At 37.5% G+C, this 16,460-nt stretch overlaps 1 protein-coding gene across 4 annotated transcripts in view; it reads left to right on the forward strand.

The window, feature by feature from the left end:
* Positions 1-652: 652 nt before the first annotated feature.
* The window catches only part of BNIP2 (BCL2 interacting protein 2), a 50,570-nt gene continuing 34,762 nt past the window's right edge, over positions 653-16,460 (forward strand). For 3 of the 4 annotated variants that reach the window (XM_061431131.1, XM_061431132.1, XM_061431133.1), the window contains exons 1-7: positions 653-898; positions 8,365-8,471; positions 9,358-9,425; positions 9,897-10,073; positions 11,831-12,007; positions 15,060-15,162; positions 15,744-15,875. In XM_061431131.1, the coding sequence (XP_061287115.1) occupies positions 8,422-8,471; positions 9,358-9,425; positions 9,897-10,073; positions 11,831-12,007; positions 15,060-15,162; positions 15,744-15,875 (707 nt within the window). In that variant the 5' untranslated portion in view covers positions 653-898; positions 8,365-8,421. The remainder of the gene's footprint in view (positions 899-8,364; positions 8,472-9,357; positions 9,426-9,896; positions 10,074-11,830; positions 12,008-15,059; positions 15,163-15,743; positions 15,876-16,460) is intronic. The other variant, XM_061431134.1, reaches the window with a different exon arrangement.

Genomic DNA, 16,460 nt, shown 5'->3' on the forward strand with positions numbered 1-16,460 from the left:
CCATTCTAAAGGAGATCAGTCCTGGGTGTTCTTTGGAAGGAATGATGCTAAAGCTGAAACTCCAATACTTTGGCCACCTCATGTGAAGGGTTGACTCATTGGAAAAGACTCTGATGCTGGGAGGGATTGGGGGCAGGAGGAGAAGGGGACGACTGAGGATGAGATGGCTGGATGGCATCACTGACTTGATGCACATGAGTTTGGGTTAACTCTGGGAGTTGGTGATGGACAGGGAGGCCTGGCGTGCTGCAAGTCATGGGGTCGCAAAGAGTCGGACACGACTGAGCGACTGAATTGAACTGAACTGAAGGGTTTTTCTGAGTTTTACTTCCCCAATGAGACATCAACTATTTTTCCTCCCCTTTTTGCATCCATTTTATTATATAGTGTAAATCATAATGATCAGTAAAGCCAACATAAAGAATATAAAAATGGCTCTTTGAGGCTCAAGGGCAGTGGCCCAGCGCAGGAAGAGGAAGCTCCTGCAGATGTGTAAATGATTGCCAACCTAACATAAACGCTTGACAGCTCCACTGTCCAAGTTGCTGGAGAAAGCAGAAAGCTGGCGGGAGCGTTAGTTCCTCCTTCCCGGCCCCGCCCGCCGCCACTGAGGGTGTGGGCGTGGGGAGGGACTCACAAGACGCCACGCCTCTGCCTGGGCTTCCTCCAGCTGCGGGGTCTGGAGAAGGTCGGGGTGTTGTCACTTCCTTCGGAGCGGCTCTCTGTATCCGGGTCGGCCGCTGTACTTGCCGCTGTGGCTCAGGGGCTGGGCCCGGGTCTCGCTGCCGTCAGAGAGGAGCAGGCTGCGCTCGGCGCTACCTTCTGCGACCTGGCCGTCAGCCCCACGTCGCCGGCCTGGAGGGGCGAAGAAGACGAGGAGGCCAAGGCTTCCTCCGGGGTAAGTGCCCCTCGGGAAGGCTGGGGGCCGGCGGGTCTGAGCTGAGAACAGGCCTCGGGGGCAGACATCCGAAGGGCGCACACCCGGGGCGGTCCGAGAAAGGAAGCCCCGAGCTTTATCCGTTATGGGAGGCGCCCTAGAAACTGCCCGGAGGCGCTTCCCGGATCCCCGCCCCGCTTTGGCCCCCGCCCTTGGCCAGGCTTCTGTTTGCTTTTTGCCACCCTTGCTTCCCCACTTCTCCCAACCCTTTTCCATTCGTGGTGGTTGTGCTCGGCTGAGAACCTGCCCTCTTCTCGCCCCCTGCACACTTCCCCGTCTGGGTGCAGTCACTGGGCCCTGTTAGTCCCTTATTTCTCACCAGCGTCGGTCCTGGTACAGAACAAAGGAACTTGGATGTCTAACATGCCCCACACCCTTGGGGAATAGACAAGGAAGCGGCATTTGTAATGGACCTTGATTCGTGAAAAGCTGAGTTCCTGCATGGACACTATCTTTTACTTAAATAGCTAGCACAGGTAGCTTGGGTTTCCTTGGTGCCCCTGATGCCATGGATAATCTGCTAGACCAACGCATATTAAATCAGAAATTTATTTGCGTCTATTACGTCGATTTGAAACTTCCCCTTGGTCTGCTGTGCTCTGGCAAGCTCTTTGAGAGCACGGCTTTAGTCATCCAGGTAGTCTTAGCGCCTTCCATATAGTTTAATGAAATGTGTGATTGATTTTTGATGTTGCTTTTTTACCCCGTCTTCACCTTTAAAAAAAAAGAGAATCAGGCTGCTTCTCCTAATGCTTAACTACTTAACTTTAAAATTTTAACGTATTCTTTATCTAAAATTGTATAGGAATTTCTACAATTTGTAAATGGAAGTTTCCTCAGAATTTTAACTAAAGTTACTGTATCTAGTTATCCTATAGACCATTTTCTTGATGATCTTGCATATCTTCTCCTTAGTTCTTATCATTTTACATTTTCTCCACACACTTTTTAATTTTCATAATCTCTGTTGCAGCATAATATTTTTAGTTTTAGACAGGAAGTATGACAGGTCTCCTTCTGCAAACATAGGACTTGAACTCAATCATCGTAAGTTAGTGTTACTGGTGTCTTTAGGCATTACAGAACCTTTGAAGCTGCTGCTGCTGCTGATCACTTCAGTCGTGTCCGACTCTGTACGACCCCAGAGACGGCAGCCCATCAGGCTCCCCCGTCCCTGGGATTCTCCAGGCAAGAACACTGGAGTGGGTTGCCATTTCCTTCTCCAATGCATAAAAGTGAAAAGGGCAAGTGAAGTCGCTCAGTCGTGTCCGACTCTTAGCGACCCCATGGACTGCAGCCTACCAGGCTCCTCCGTCCATGGATTTTCCAGGCAAGAGTGCTGGAGTGGGGTGCCATTGCCTTCTCCAAACCTTTGAAGCTAAGTTTAGCCAAATCTGGCTTGACAGGCTTATTCTGTAGAAAGTTGCCAGTAAACTGGAGACAGTGCTGTATTAGAAACAATCTAGGTCTAACCTGGAAACCAGGATGTGGTTATTTGCCTCAAATATAGGCTAAAATGGGGATAATAACCCCATATTTTATATGTGATACAGAATTTTTGGTTGGAACGTATGAGATGAATATACGAACAGTTAGTAAATGGGAACGGAGAAGGCAATGGCACCCCACTCCAGTACTCTTGCCTGGAAAATCCCATGGACGGAGGAGCCTGGTAGGCTGCAGTCCTTGAGGTCGCTGAGGGTCGGACACGACTGAGCGACTTCACTTTCACTTTTCACTTTCATGCATTGGAGAAGGAAATGGCAACCCACTCCAGTGTTCTTGCCTGGAGAATCCCAGGGACGGTGGAGCCTGGTGGGCTGCCGTCTCTGGGGTCACACAGAGTCGGACACGACTGAAGCGACTTAGCAGCAGCAGCAACAGCATTAAATGGGAAAAGCACTGTTTGGAAAATGGTTCTGTTCACTCTTCTGGTGTAATGCTCACAGAAGGAGCAGCAATGGAAAAAGACACCTAAGAAAGGAAGTATATGTATAGCCAGATGAGATAATTCAACCTTGGCTGACTGTGTATCGAAAGATGTCATTTTAAGCTTACACTCTATAAAGCAGAGTGCTAGTATAATGTGATGATAATAATATTCCAAAGTTATACTTTTATATTACATCTAATATTTGTAACTCTAGAAAGTATTATAAGTCAGTTATTAGACTTTAATATTCTTAAAGGTCTCAGAGCTCTCCAGTATGTTCTGCATACTGATAATACAATCAATGTACCTTTTACGGTTGGCATAATTGTACTGTGCTTTCTCTTCACAATTGTGAGAAACAGCGCTATTGTAATTTTTCTTGAATTTTGTATTAACATTTCTGATAGGGTATCACATTTAATTGAGGTATGTAATTGACAGATAACTTTTTTTTAGTTTTATGTATACAACATCATGATTTTGATATTTGTATACATTGCCAAATACCTATGATAAGTCTACTTAACATTCATCACCATATTTAGTTATAAAAATTTTTTTCTTATCATGAGAACTTTAAAGATTTACTGTCTTAGCAACTTTCATATATCTAATACAGTGATACTAACCATGCTGTACCTTTCCAGAACTGCTGCTGCTGCTGCTGCTGCTAAGTCGCTTCAGTCGTGTCCGACTCTGTGCGACCCCATAGACGGCAGCCCACCAGGCTCCCCCGTCCCTGGGATTCTCCAGGCAAGAACACTGGAGTGGGTTGCCATTTCCTTCTCCATTCCAGAACTAATTTACAGCTAAAAGTTTATACCTTTCTACGCCTTTCATCCATTTCACCCACTTTCCACCCTCCACCTCTGGCAACTGCCAGTATGTTCGCTGTGTCTATAAGCTTTTTCTGTTTTGTTTTCTTAAGATTACACACACATAAGTGAGATCATAACGTGTTTGTCTTTCTCTTTCTGACTTACTTTACTTATGTTACATAATGCCTTCAAGGTCCACCCATGTTGTGGCAGATAGCAGATTTTTTAAATGATTGAATAATATTCCTGTGTGTGTGTTTATCCATTCATTCACCAGTGAATACTTAGGTTACTTGAATATCTTGGCTATTGTAAACAATGCTGCTGTGAACATGGGGGTACACACATCTTTTCTAATTAGTGTTCTAATTGCCTTCTGATGAATACTCAAAGTGGAATTGCTGGATTGTACCGGAATTCTGGTTTCAATTTTTTGAGGAACTTCCTTCCTGTGTTCCATAGTGGCTGCACCAGTTTGCATTCCCACCAAGGATTTCCTTTTCTCCACACCCTCACTGCTGCTTGTTATTTCTGGTCTTTTTGAGAATAGCCCTTCTAAGCTGTTAGTATCTTTGTGTCATTTCATTCTTAAAAACCTACATGCCTCTGCTCTCAAGGAAACAATGAGAAGCAGGCATGTAGGATCTTTACAGAGGTGGATCGGTGACCTTCCTGAACATACAGGCTGGCCGAAAGTATTTTCTGTGTGCTACCAGTACTACCAGCTTCATAGGAAAATGTGAACATGAACATTTGGAACAAGGTCCTTTCGTTTAAATGGGGATGTGAAAGGCTTGCCTAAGCATGTCCTTTTGCCGAACAAAATTGATTTGAGTGTACATGTTGACTACTAGCACTTATTCCACCATCTGTGTTAAACTACATAATAGTGAAGTTGTCATGTAAAATTTTAAGTTATAATTTGGGCATTTCTAAATATGATCTTAATATTTAATTTTTACTTATATTGTTAGGATGCATGAGGAAATCCCCAGTTTCATCTGGGTTGAATTTACCACCACACCTCACTGAAGTCAGCTATACCGTTTTGAATTTATCTCTATCACCACCACTGATAACTGGCATAAGTAATAATGTGCTGCTGCTACCACAAGTTTGTTGAGAAATCAAGTGATTCCTGTTGCATTTGGTTGTTTTGACAGTTAGCATCTTAAACTATTACTTCCCCATTCTGATTTATTTATATTGTGAGTCAGCGATATCCTGATTTCCTTCAGAGTTGTAGTGCTTGTATTGCTCCTTTCTTGCTTCCTCTTCTTCCAACTGCTGATAATGTGGTTCTAAGAACAGTCATCTTTCAAGGACTTTGTAACTTTGCCTAGTTTAAACTTTACCTGGTGTATCAATGTTTTTCCCTCTAAAATTTGTGATGAAATGATTAAGAGGGAACCTATTTTTCTCTACCTCTAGGTCCTGTTTAACAAACTTCAGTAATTATTCCCAAACTAAATATCCATGTCCACATGCTGGGGTGTATTAACATCATGTGACTCAATGATATTAAAGTAAAAATTGAATGAATCAGCTTAGTTAGCTGACAGATTCTGGTTCTCTGTGTTTAAAGTAGTATTTTCACGTGATAGACTTACTGAGGTGGTAAAATAGCTAAAAGACATGGTTTATCTTTTAGAATTGCACAAGGTGTGTGTTTTCTCTTACAAACATGGGATATTTTTACCAGCAGAAATGGACAGTATGTTAGTTGCCCCAAATATTTTCACTAGTCTTTATTGAGCTGTAAGACTTAGCAGGAAGCCTATTTATGTAGTTTAATTCGAAAAATAAGCTTGAGGTTGAGCAAAGCAAATGCTTATTATTCAGTGTTACACCTTACAATTAAATATTTATTTTTCAATTTAACTAGTATTTACAGGCTTGTTATGTGCCAGACACTGTGCTAGATGTTGTAAACATAGAGGTAGCAATCTCCAGTCACTGCTTATATTTTTGAAATATTAAATATTTTTGAGTATGTGAAGTATTTGAAAAAATACTGAGAGCGTCCTGTTATTTTTCCAACACCCAGTACAAATGTGAGACTAAATAATGAAACTTCTCTGGTTATTAAATCTAGGATAAAACATTAGTTCACTTTATAGTGAATATCAAAGGTTTAAATAAGTCAAGATTATTGTATTTTAAGTGTGTTTTCCATTCATTTCTCAAAATTGCTTAAGTTTTTCCCAGAGAATTAAAAATGCCTTATTCCTACATATAAATTAACTGACTTTTCCTAGCAAATATGTTGATGAAGAAAAGACAGCATTTGCTTTTTTTTCTGTTTGCAAGTGGCTCCTAAAAAATGTAAACCTTTTAAAGATTTTTGAAACTCTTAAGCCTAAGTAAGAATTCAAACTGGGAAAAAAGCCTCCCAGTCTTGGCAGAAATAAGAATTTAGTTTATTGTGTGAAATCTAACACTTTAGAAAACTTCTATGTAATTTTGTTATTGTTGTTCTGGAACACAATGGTTTTTTGCTACAGCTTTGTGTATCTTTTGAATGTTATAATGACACAGCAGATAGGCAACCATTAAACATGACCACTGGTTACTCATACATGGTTTTAAAACTTAAATAATTTAGAAGGATTTACTGTGAAAAGCCTCATTCTCCCCATCTCACCTTCTTCTTCCACTGGTGTCAATCACTTTTACCTCTGTTTTAAAACTTCTAGTGATAACTAGTAATACTTTCTGTCTCTTGAGATGTATGTGTTCAGTTCAGTTCAGTCACTCAGTTGTGTCCAACTCTTTGCGACCCCATGGACTGCAGCACACCAGGCTTCCCTGTCCCTCACCAACTCCTGGAGCTTGCTCAAACTCATGTCCATCAAGTCGGTGATGCCATCCAACCGTCTTATCCTCTGTCATCCCCTTCTTCTCCTGCCTTCAGTCTTTCCCAGCATCAGGGTCTTTTCCGATGAGTCAGTTATTCACATCAGGTGGCCAAAGTATTGGAGTTTCAGCTCAAGAATCAATCCTTCCAATGAATAATCAGGACTGATTTCCTTTACAATTGACTGGTTTGATCTCCTTGCAGTCCAAGGGACTTCGCAGGTCTTCTCCAACACCACAGTTCAAAAGCATCAGTTCTTCGGCACTCAGCTTTGTGTATGGTCCATCTCTCACATCCATGCACGACTACCAGAAAAACCATTGCTTTGACTGTATGGACCTTTGTTGGCAAAGTAATGTCTCTGCTTTTTAATATGCTATCTAGGTTGGTCATAGCTTTTCTTCTAGGGAGCAAGAGTCTTTTAATTTCATGGCTGCAGTCACCATCTGCAGTGATTTTGGAGCCCAAGAAAATCAAGTCTGTCACTGTTTCCACTGTTTCCCCGTCTATTTGCCATGAAGTGATGGGACTGGATGCCATGATCTTAGTTTCTTGAATGTTGAGTTTTAAGCTATCATTTTCACTCTCTTCTTTCACTTTCATCAAAAGGCTCTTAGTTCCTCTTCACTTTCTGCCATAAGGGTGGTGTCATCTGCGTATCTGAGGTTATTGATATTTCTCCCTGCAATCTTGATTCTGGCTTGTGCTTCAGCCAGCCAGGGATTTCATATGATGTCCTCTGCATATACGTTAAATAAGCAAGGTGACAATATACAATCTTGACTTACTCCTCTCCCAATTTGGAACCAGTCTGTTGTTCCATATCCGGTTCTAACTGTTGCTTCTTGACCTGCATACAGATTTCTCAGGAGTTACTTCATTTTTTAAAGTTAAGTTTACTCATCTATTGACTTACTCTACTGTAAGTAAATCAGATATTCCGTTTATACCTCCTGCCCCTTCAGGTTGCCACAGTTTTTGTTGTACTGCTAACCAGTTGACCTTAATGATTTCTTAAATATATTTAAACCTCTCTTTCATATTCCATCAACCTTGGCAAACTCTAGATCCGTCATTTCATAAACTGAGGATAGTAACACCCATATCCTTCCTTAGAAAAACTGAAACTAAGTTAAAGCATGTAGTTGCGTGAATAGAAATATTCACTAAGATCAGTGTCTGAAAACTCACGCTAAACTACATGAGAAAAGCTTGGTATAGATATGAAACAAAAATATGGCATAATTCATTTACTGAACAGGTACTGAATAGCCCTCTTTAAGTGGCTCAGAAATCGTGGCATTGGAACTATGGAGAAGTAAATATAAGAGACAGCTCACCACTTGGGCTCTGCTGAATTAAGAGTATAAATGCTAGTTACTAGTGTTCAATTTCCAGAATTAACCTCTCTCCAAAGAACAGAGAATTTGATGATGGGTCTAGAATAGAGAATATATTTAGTTTTATTATTTGTGTCCCTCAGCCCCAAAATTGCTTTTCCATAATTCACAGTACCTAATAAATGGTAAATCATTTCCTGGACACACACATGTATGTATGTATACATGTGGAATAAGTACTTCACTCCACAGCACCCTTATCACAAACGGTAATTTCTAAAATATATATACTCTGACTCTTTTCTAATTCTTGGGGTGGGGGAGGGGAATGGAAAGTAGTAGTTGCAACCCACTAAAGTTATTTCATAACCAGGGTGAAAGTATGAACTCAAATATAAGATTATTGCATCTTTTCAACAGATAATGTGGAAAATAAGCCTATGAATTTTTTTCTTTCTCTCTCTTTTCTTTTTTAACAGGATTTTGGCACTGTCGATTATCAGGAGTTTGTAGTTGACATTGAATCCAGACTGAGGATGGAGGGGGTAGAACTTAAGGAAGAATGGCAAGATGAAGATTTTCCAATGTGAGCAATGTTTTTAAATGAAAACAAATTCAAAACAGAACTTCACTACTTCTTTACTGAGGTGTCACTTACTAAATGAATATTGATCGGACTCCTTAAAGAAACCCAGTGTTGCAAAATGTTCATTAAGGACTAGTAATAGAGTCTTCAGGATTTCTAGAGGAAGATGGTCTTTAGAAGCCTGCAGGAAGCATTAAATTTTATGCTTTTATTTTAAGACAAAAACTTGTTAAGTTAGACAAGGAAAGCTTTCTATATTATCTGGTGAGCGACCGTGACACATTTGTGTGTTTACAGTTCTGTCGGCACTGGTTAGGGTAAGAGAAGGAGAGCAAAGGCAGACCATATGTTTAAGGGATCCATGCCATTTTGGTTAGAAGACCATCTCAGTGCATAAGAAGATTACTTAGCAGTTGGAATAGGAACAGCTGGTGGAGAGTACTGAGTCATTGCATAGCACAGCATGATAATCATAATATAGAAATGCTGAGCTCAAAAACATACAATCGTCATTTTCATATTCCCTCTGTAAGTGACAGTTTAGCTTCATCGTACATTGTATTGTACATCCCATTAAATTCATGCATTTGAAGTATATTGTAAAGTAATGATTTTTTAAATTTGTTTTGTAGGTGTATTTAAGAGCTGTTACATAGGGATTATATACCTACTTTTATGTGTTACTTATATAGATATGTAAATCAATTGAGACAGTTTGAAATTTTTCTTTAACAGTAGTTTGTAAATTACTCAAGCTTAAAGAAACATTGCTTTATTCAGTTTTCCACATAATTGTTTCTATAAGCTATTTTAATAGATCTTTGAATGTCAAAAGATTTTTTATTTTTTTAATTTCTGGGTTAAAAATTATGTCTGTGTGTTTTAGACCTTTACCAGAAGATGATAGTATTGAAGCAGATATATTAGCTGTAACTGGACCAGAGAGTCAGCCTGGTAAGAACTTGACACTTAGAAAATAGACTTTTATCTGTGGTATTTCTTTCTAACACACTTTGTCAAGATATAAATTATACTCAGTTCTTGTTCCATCATAGGGTGCCAAAGGGTAAGTTGACTGTTTAGGAAAGCATTTTTGGAATGCTTTGGAATACTTTGCAAAAACATACCCTTGGGTTTAGAAATTTTGATCATGAAGGAGAGAGGGAAGATGATTTTTAGTAGTAAATAGTGACTGTAAGTTCTGCTTCTGTTTTTTAAAAAGGCATATCCTTACTGGGATGTGTCAGCTTGCTGTGATACAGAAGCAGTAGTGATCAAAGTCCAAAGTTTGTAAGTAAGGGCTTTGGAATTGTTTAATGAATGTTATTTTCTCAAGAATAAAGTGATTAAAGTTCCCTTATTCGATTTATGGATGTAAGCATTTTTTCTAAATATATCTTTGATTTTTCTTTTTAACCATTCCAGGCTCACTAGAAGTTAATGGCAATAAAGTGAGAAAGAAACTAATGGCTCCCGACATTAGCCTAACTCTGGACCCTAGTGATGGCTCTGTGTTGTCAGATGATTTGGATGAAAGTGGGGAGATTGACTTAGATGACTTAGATACACCATCGGAGGACAGTAATGAATTTGAGTGGGAAGGTAGGTGTTTCATTGATTTTACCTGACCTTTATTAATGATTGTGTTCATGTATATACATAGTGGCATTTTCACTTGACCATGAAACCAACTAAAATCAATGATTAAGGGATTTTATTGAAATAAGATACTATCAGTTCTAAAGTTCATGTATAGGTTGTAAAGATACAAAATTTGGCTAACGTTGAATATTATGGCTTTCCAAACTGTTTATAGTAGATTACATGTGGCTTTATTTTAATTGCCTAGTGCTATAAAGTTATGTCTTTCCATTTTGCTTCCATATATTGCTTGATAATTACAGCGTGTTCTTTTATTCAGTCAATCAACTGAGAGGGAAAGCACTGAAAAACATATTTTAGGGAATTCTTAAAAGTAATTAAGAATTTGCAGAGAGGGAGTTCTATAGGGAAGGTTTAGAGGTGTGTTTTTTGAGTTTTTTTTTTAAGTGGGTTCATCTGATAGTGCTGCACTTTGTAAATGACCAGCTTGAACTAATGTGGTCTCCTTGACTCCACTCTTAGATTTGTTATCATTAGCTATTTGGAATTGAAAGGAATTGGCATGTGTTTTGCTTTGCATGCTTCCTTTAGTTAGATAATTGCTGTCTAGTATCTTTGTAGTTGGGAATAATTTATATATATATATATTTCATCTTTTAAGTGACCTTTGCTTCCAAGCAAAAGTTTAGCACTAGGTATGTTATCCGCAATAAAGAGTAAGATTCTTAATGTACTTTATCTTTTGTTCTTTTTTCTTCCCCATTTTACTGGTTCAATAAGCAATCCAGTAGTAAACAATATTTTATAAAGATACTGAAATAGTTTTCTGCCTATGTGTTTTGTCTCTTCTTTCTTTAATGCTGCTGTAGTCATTTCCTGGAAGGATATTTTCCGTTAACAACTTTGTCTTGGAAACAGACAACTAACATACAGTAGGTTTCCCCTTCCCCCATTTCTTGGTAAGGACTGTGATACTAAAATTTTGAAATTCATTACATCATGAAAAATCAGCTAAAATGCAACCTTAAGGTGTAAATCATACCTGATCACTGGTGCTTGTGCTTTGGCTAATGTCAATTTAAAATAGACTTTTGCATGTACACTTTGGAATATTATCAAATAATTTTCTGCTTTATGAAACTGATCAAATGAGAAGTAACTATTGACTTGTTAACCACTTTCTATCTGGTATTATAATGTTTGGGGAATAATTTATGTGTTCAACAACAAAAAACACTCGCCCCCAGTGAGTTGCTTTAGTTAATATAGTGGTAACTATCTGTCAAGAACAGTGTTGTCAACAGAATCTGCAAATTGTAGATATACATTGTACTGCAGTTAGGTCCTCTGTGAATTAAGCAATACAAAAAAAGTTAAAGAACTATGATTTCCAAAAATAAAATGGCCTTATATCAAGAGTAAGCCTTTTCCTCTATTATGGAAGAAATATTTAAAATTCCACAAACAGGGAACTCTACTCAATATTATGTAACAACCTAAATGGGAAGAGAATTTGGAAAAAAAATAGATACATGTGTATGTATAACTGAATCACTTTGCTGTACATATGAAATTTTCACAACATTGTTACTCAGTTATATCCCAATATAAAATAAAAAGTTAAAAAATATTCCACAGAAGTTATAATAAAAAATATTCTCTGAACAGTCTAATTAGATAGTAAAGTGGTTAACATGTAATTTGATTTTTATTGTGTAAGTAACAATCTGTGAATCAAAAATCTTTTATTTTGACAGATGATCTTCCAAAACCCAAGACTACTGAAGTTATTAGGAAAGGCTCAATTACTGAATATACAGCAGCAGAGGAAAAGGAAGATGGACGACGCTGGCGCATGTTCAGAATTGGAGAACAGGACCACAGGGTTGATATGAAAGCAATTGAACCCTATAAGAAAGTTATCAGCCATGGAGGTAAGAGTTACCAAAGATTTTTCAGATTTTTTAATACGCTATCAGAATCTGAATGCTTAGAGAATCTTTCCTTTGAGATATTAACATAATTTTGAAAGTATAATAAACATTGTGTCCTTTTAGAAATGTAACAGGCTTGAAGTAAAAGAATAAAACATTTAAAAATTGTTAATATACAATTACAATAAGTTCCAAAAGTATAAGAATATACAATGAAAACTATCTCCGTCCACCCTTATCCCTAAACACCCTTAAACTGGGACTTAACACTCTCCTCTTTTTATCCATTTATACCCCAATACTTTGGCCACCTGATGCGAAGAGCTGACTCATTTGAAAAGACCCTGATGCTGGGAAAGATTGAGGGCAGGAGGAGAAGGGGACGACAGAGGATGAGATGGTTGGATGGCATCACTGACTTGATGGACATGGGTTTGGGTGGACTCCGGGAGTTGTTGATGGACAGGGAGGCCTGGCATGCTGCGATTCATGGGGTCGCAAAGAGTCAGACACGACTGAGCGACTGAACTGAATTGAATTTATATGGAGTAAAATACTCTAATCCTTTGTTTTCTTTTTGCAGTCTTTGCAAATTCCTTTTTTAATTTTCCATATTCACTGAGAGAAAACTGACATGTAACATTGTATATAAGTTTTAGGTATAAAATATGTTGATTTGATGCATTCTGTATTGGGAATGATTGCCACCATAGCACTTGTTAACACTTGCATCACATCACATAATTACCAATTCTTATTTGTGGTTGGAACATTTAGGTCTAGACTACCCTTTTAGCAACTTTTAAGTACATAATAGATATTGTTAACTGTGTTAACTGTTGTCACCATGTGGTACATTACTCCCCAGAAATTACTCATCTTCTGACTGGAAGTTTGTACTTTGACTGTTATTTCCCCTTTTATCCCATCTCTGGTAATCACCGTTCTAATCTCTGTTCTTGAGAGTTTAGATATTTTAGATACAAATGATACAGAGTATTTATCTTTCTTGTTTCATTAGAAATGCTCTAATCTTAAGTGCATAATTCACTGAGTTTTGACAAATGCCTATATAACCATATATACTCATATAATCTACACCCTCTAGACAGACAGAACATTTTCATTGCCCCAGAAAATTCTGTAGTACTCCCTCTCAATGAATACCCTCTCTGCAGTAACCACTATTGTAATGCCTACCCCATGGTTAGTTTTGCCTGTTACGAAATTTCCTGTATCTGGAATCACAGTTTACACTCGTCTGCTTTCACTCAGCGTAATGATTTTGACATTTATCCTTGCTGTTGCATGTATCTGCAGTTCATTCCTTGTTACTGCTGATTTGTTTATCCATCTCTATTTTGATGGGCCATGTGAGATTTTTCCAGTCTGAGCTATTATGATTAAAACTGCCGTGAGCGTTGTTGTACAAGTCTTTGTGTTTATAAATACAACCTGGCCCTTTAAAATATGATTCTTAATTTACCTTAAAACTGTGAACAAATCACTTAGCCTTACCACAAAGTAGAGAATTCATTCTGCATTTTTATGGAACACCTACTTTGTGTATTTCTGGAATATACAAATATAAGGCTTGGTTCCTTAAGAAATTTACAAGTCAAATAGGAAAAGCTGTGAAGTACAGCTATAATTTCTATCATTCTGACTGTCCTGTATGTAGAAGTTTGCATAGTCACTCTTTAAATAGCACCAGAATGTTACTCTGTAGATCCTGTCATATAACCTGAATTCCTCCTAATGCAGGACAAGGTGCCACACAGGTCAAGCAGATTGGTTTTTTCACATAGTCATTTCTGCTTAATTTACTCTCTGCCAAATGCTTTCTCCTGCTTATTTCTATGGTCTTCATTCATTTGAAAACAAATCACTTGAATGTTTGCAGTTGCATTATTCTGCCTAATTTAGTCTTACGCAGTGAAGAAAACAGGATAATATGGATCAGGAAGTCCACAGATAATGTATTAATTCAGCTCCATTCATTGGAAGCAAGTTGTGAGACCTGCCTCATGGTTTAAACCTAATATTTTTGAGACATAGCACTTTATTTAAGAGAAAATAGTAATTAGGGCCATTTTGTCCTACTGAGTTACTGCAATGTGTTTCGTGACTAAGGGGTTAAGAAAGGTTGTGAAGATTCTAATGAAGTGTTCAACCTGTTCAGTGCATGTTTGTAAACAACAGGAATGAAAGTTAAAGCAGAAATACTTGTTGCTGGTTACAGCTTAATATCTATTATAATTAAAACATTTACATTTTAGAGATTATAATTAAAACATGTTTTAGTGCTGTTTTTCTTCATTTAGTCTTATATCAGAGATATAATCTTTTCTTACTTTGTAAGACCCTAAAAGCTACAAAATGCTAGCCATCACTGAATGTGAAACTATTTTTACATGTACTATTTACATGTAAAAAAAAGTTGCATAAGAATGTTTTATTGCAGATGTTGTATATTCTTGGATTATATCATTCTGTCTACTTGATAAAATAGGGCTAGCTTTTTGAGTATGCTAATTTAAGTGGGTTTCTGGTTTATATGGCCACCATTTCCTCATCAAATTTTATTGTTTTTGAGAAGAGAGGATTTATTTATTTATTTTTTTAATTTTATTTTATTTTTAAACTTTACAATATTGTATTGGTTTTGCCAAATATCGAAATGAATCCGCCACAGGTATACATGTGTTCCCCATCCTGAACCCTCCTCCCTCCTCCCTCCCCATACCCTCCCTCTGGGTCGTCCCAGTGCACTAGCCCCAAGCATCCAGTATTGTGCATCAAACCTGGACTGGTGACTCGTTTCATACATGATATTATATATGTTTCAATGCCATTCTCCCAAATCTTCCCACCCTCTCCCAAGAGAGGATTTAAAGATCTTTGTAAGACTATACAAGGTCAGACCAATGACAGCAAAAAATATACTTTTTGATTCAGAAGTGTGTGAAACATAAACCACTATAATTTATCAACTATAAATGATATCCCCTGAAAAGTCTTCATAGTGTAATCATACTGGTTTCTTTTTCAGGGTATTATGGAGATGGATTAAATGCCATTGTTGTGTTTGCTGTCTGTTTTATGCCTGAAAGTGGTCAACCTAACTATAGATACCTGATGGACAATCTCTTTAAGTAAGTAGATCATCACAATATTTGGAAAGAACTGAGTAAGTCAGATCTCTAAGAAAGTGCACTTTATTTAGCTAGGTAAAAATTGTAAATATCCTGGTTCTGGTTCCTTAAGTCTGTTATTTGGCATTCTGAAACTATTCCAACTCAACAGAAGAACTGTCATTCTAAAACTGGAAGGGATATTACAGATTATTTGTTCCAACTTCTTTATTTTACATTTGAGGACACATTAAGTGCTTTATTGTGGGAAATTTCAAACATATACAAAGGTAGAGAGAAGTATATATTAAATCTTTGTCTAACTCTCACCCACTTCCACAATTATCAGTTTATACATTATTCCCATAAATACTTCCCTCATGATATAATTTTGAAGCAAATCCCTGCAGAGTATTTATCATCTATAAACATTTCAATGTGTATTTCTAAAAGAAAGAAGTTTTTTTTTTTTTTCTTTAAAAGGCAATAATACTAATAGTTTTGAATTTTTGCTTTCAGTGAAGGAGAGGGAAGGGAATTGTGTTATTTGGATAAACCTGGTTTGGTTCTGCATAGCAGTGTTTAAGACTTTATTTTTATAGGTATGTTATTGGCACTTTGGAGCTGTTAGTAGCAGAAAACTACATGATAGTTTATTTAAATGGTGCAACAACTCGAAGAAAAATGCCCAGTCTGGGATGGCTCAGGAAATGCTATCAACAAATTGATAGAAGGTATTGTAAATACAAGTTAAAAGCTAGTCTGAATAAATTTTATAATGTCCTTATTAGTTTAAAATTTATTTTCTGTTACCACTTACAGGTACCATGTATCTACTTCATAAATTACATTTACTAATTTCATAGCAAGTTTCTGTTTTCAGACTTATAAAATTGCTCTTTATTTCTCTTTTGTACCACATCAGACATTTTCCTATAGTTTATATTTTGAGAAAGGATGGGGAATTCAGTACATTTCCTATTTTATTACATTCTGGGTTTTGCTTCATTTATAGTGCTTAGTTGAAGAAGGAAATGGCAAACCACTCCAGTTTCTTGCCTGGAAAAGTCCATGGACAGAGGAGCCTGGTGGGCTACAGTCCATGGGGTCGCAAAGAATCGACCACGACTGAGCACATAGTGCTTACTGTATTTCGTTATTTATGATGCTTATTTATCTGTAATCTTTCTTTGGAGTGAGCTCTAGAATTGTATTCTTCTGAGAGTCGTGCATGCTGATAGAAGGAATTTTGATTCTCTCTTTGGTTTGATTTGACCACAGCTAATTCAGAGTAGTTTAATCAACTCAGGTCTATGAAT

The sequence above is a fragment of the Bos javanicus genome, chromosome 10 (assembly GCF_032452875.1).
Source record: "Bos javanicus breed banteng chromosome 10, ARS-OSU_banteng_1.0, whole genome shotgun sequence".
NCBI lineage: Eukaryota > Metazoa > Chordata > Mammalia > Artiodactyla > Bovidae > Bos > Bos javanicus.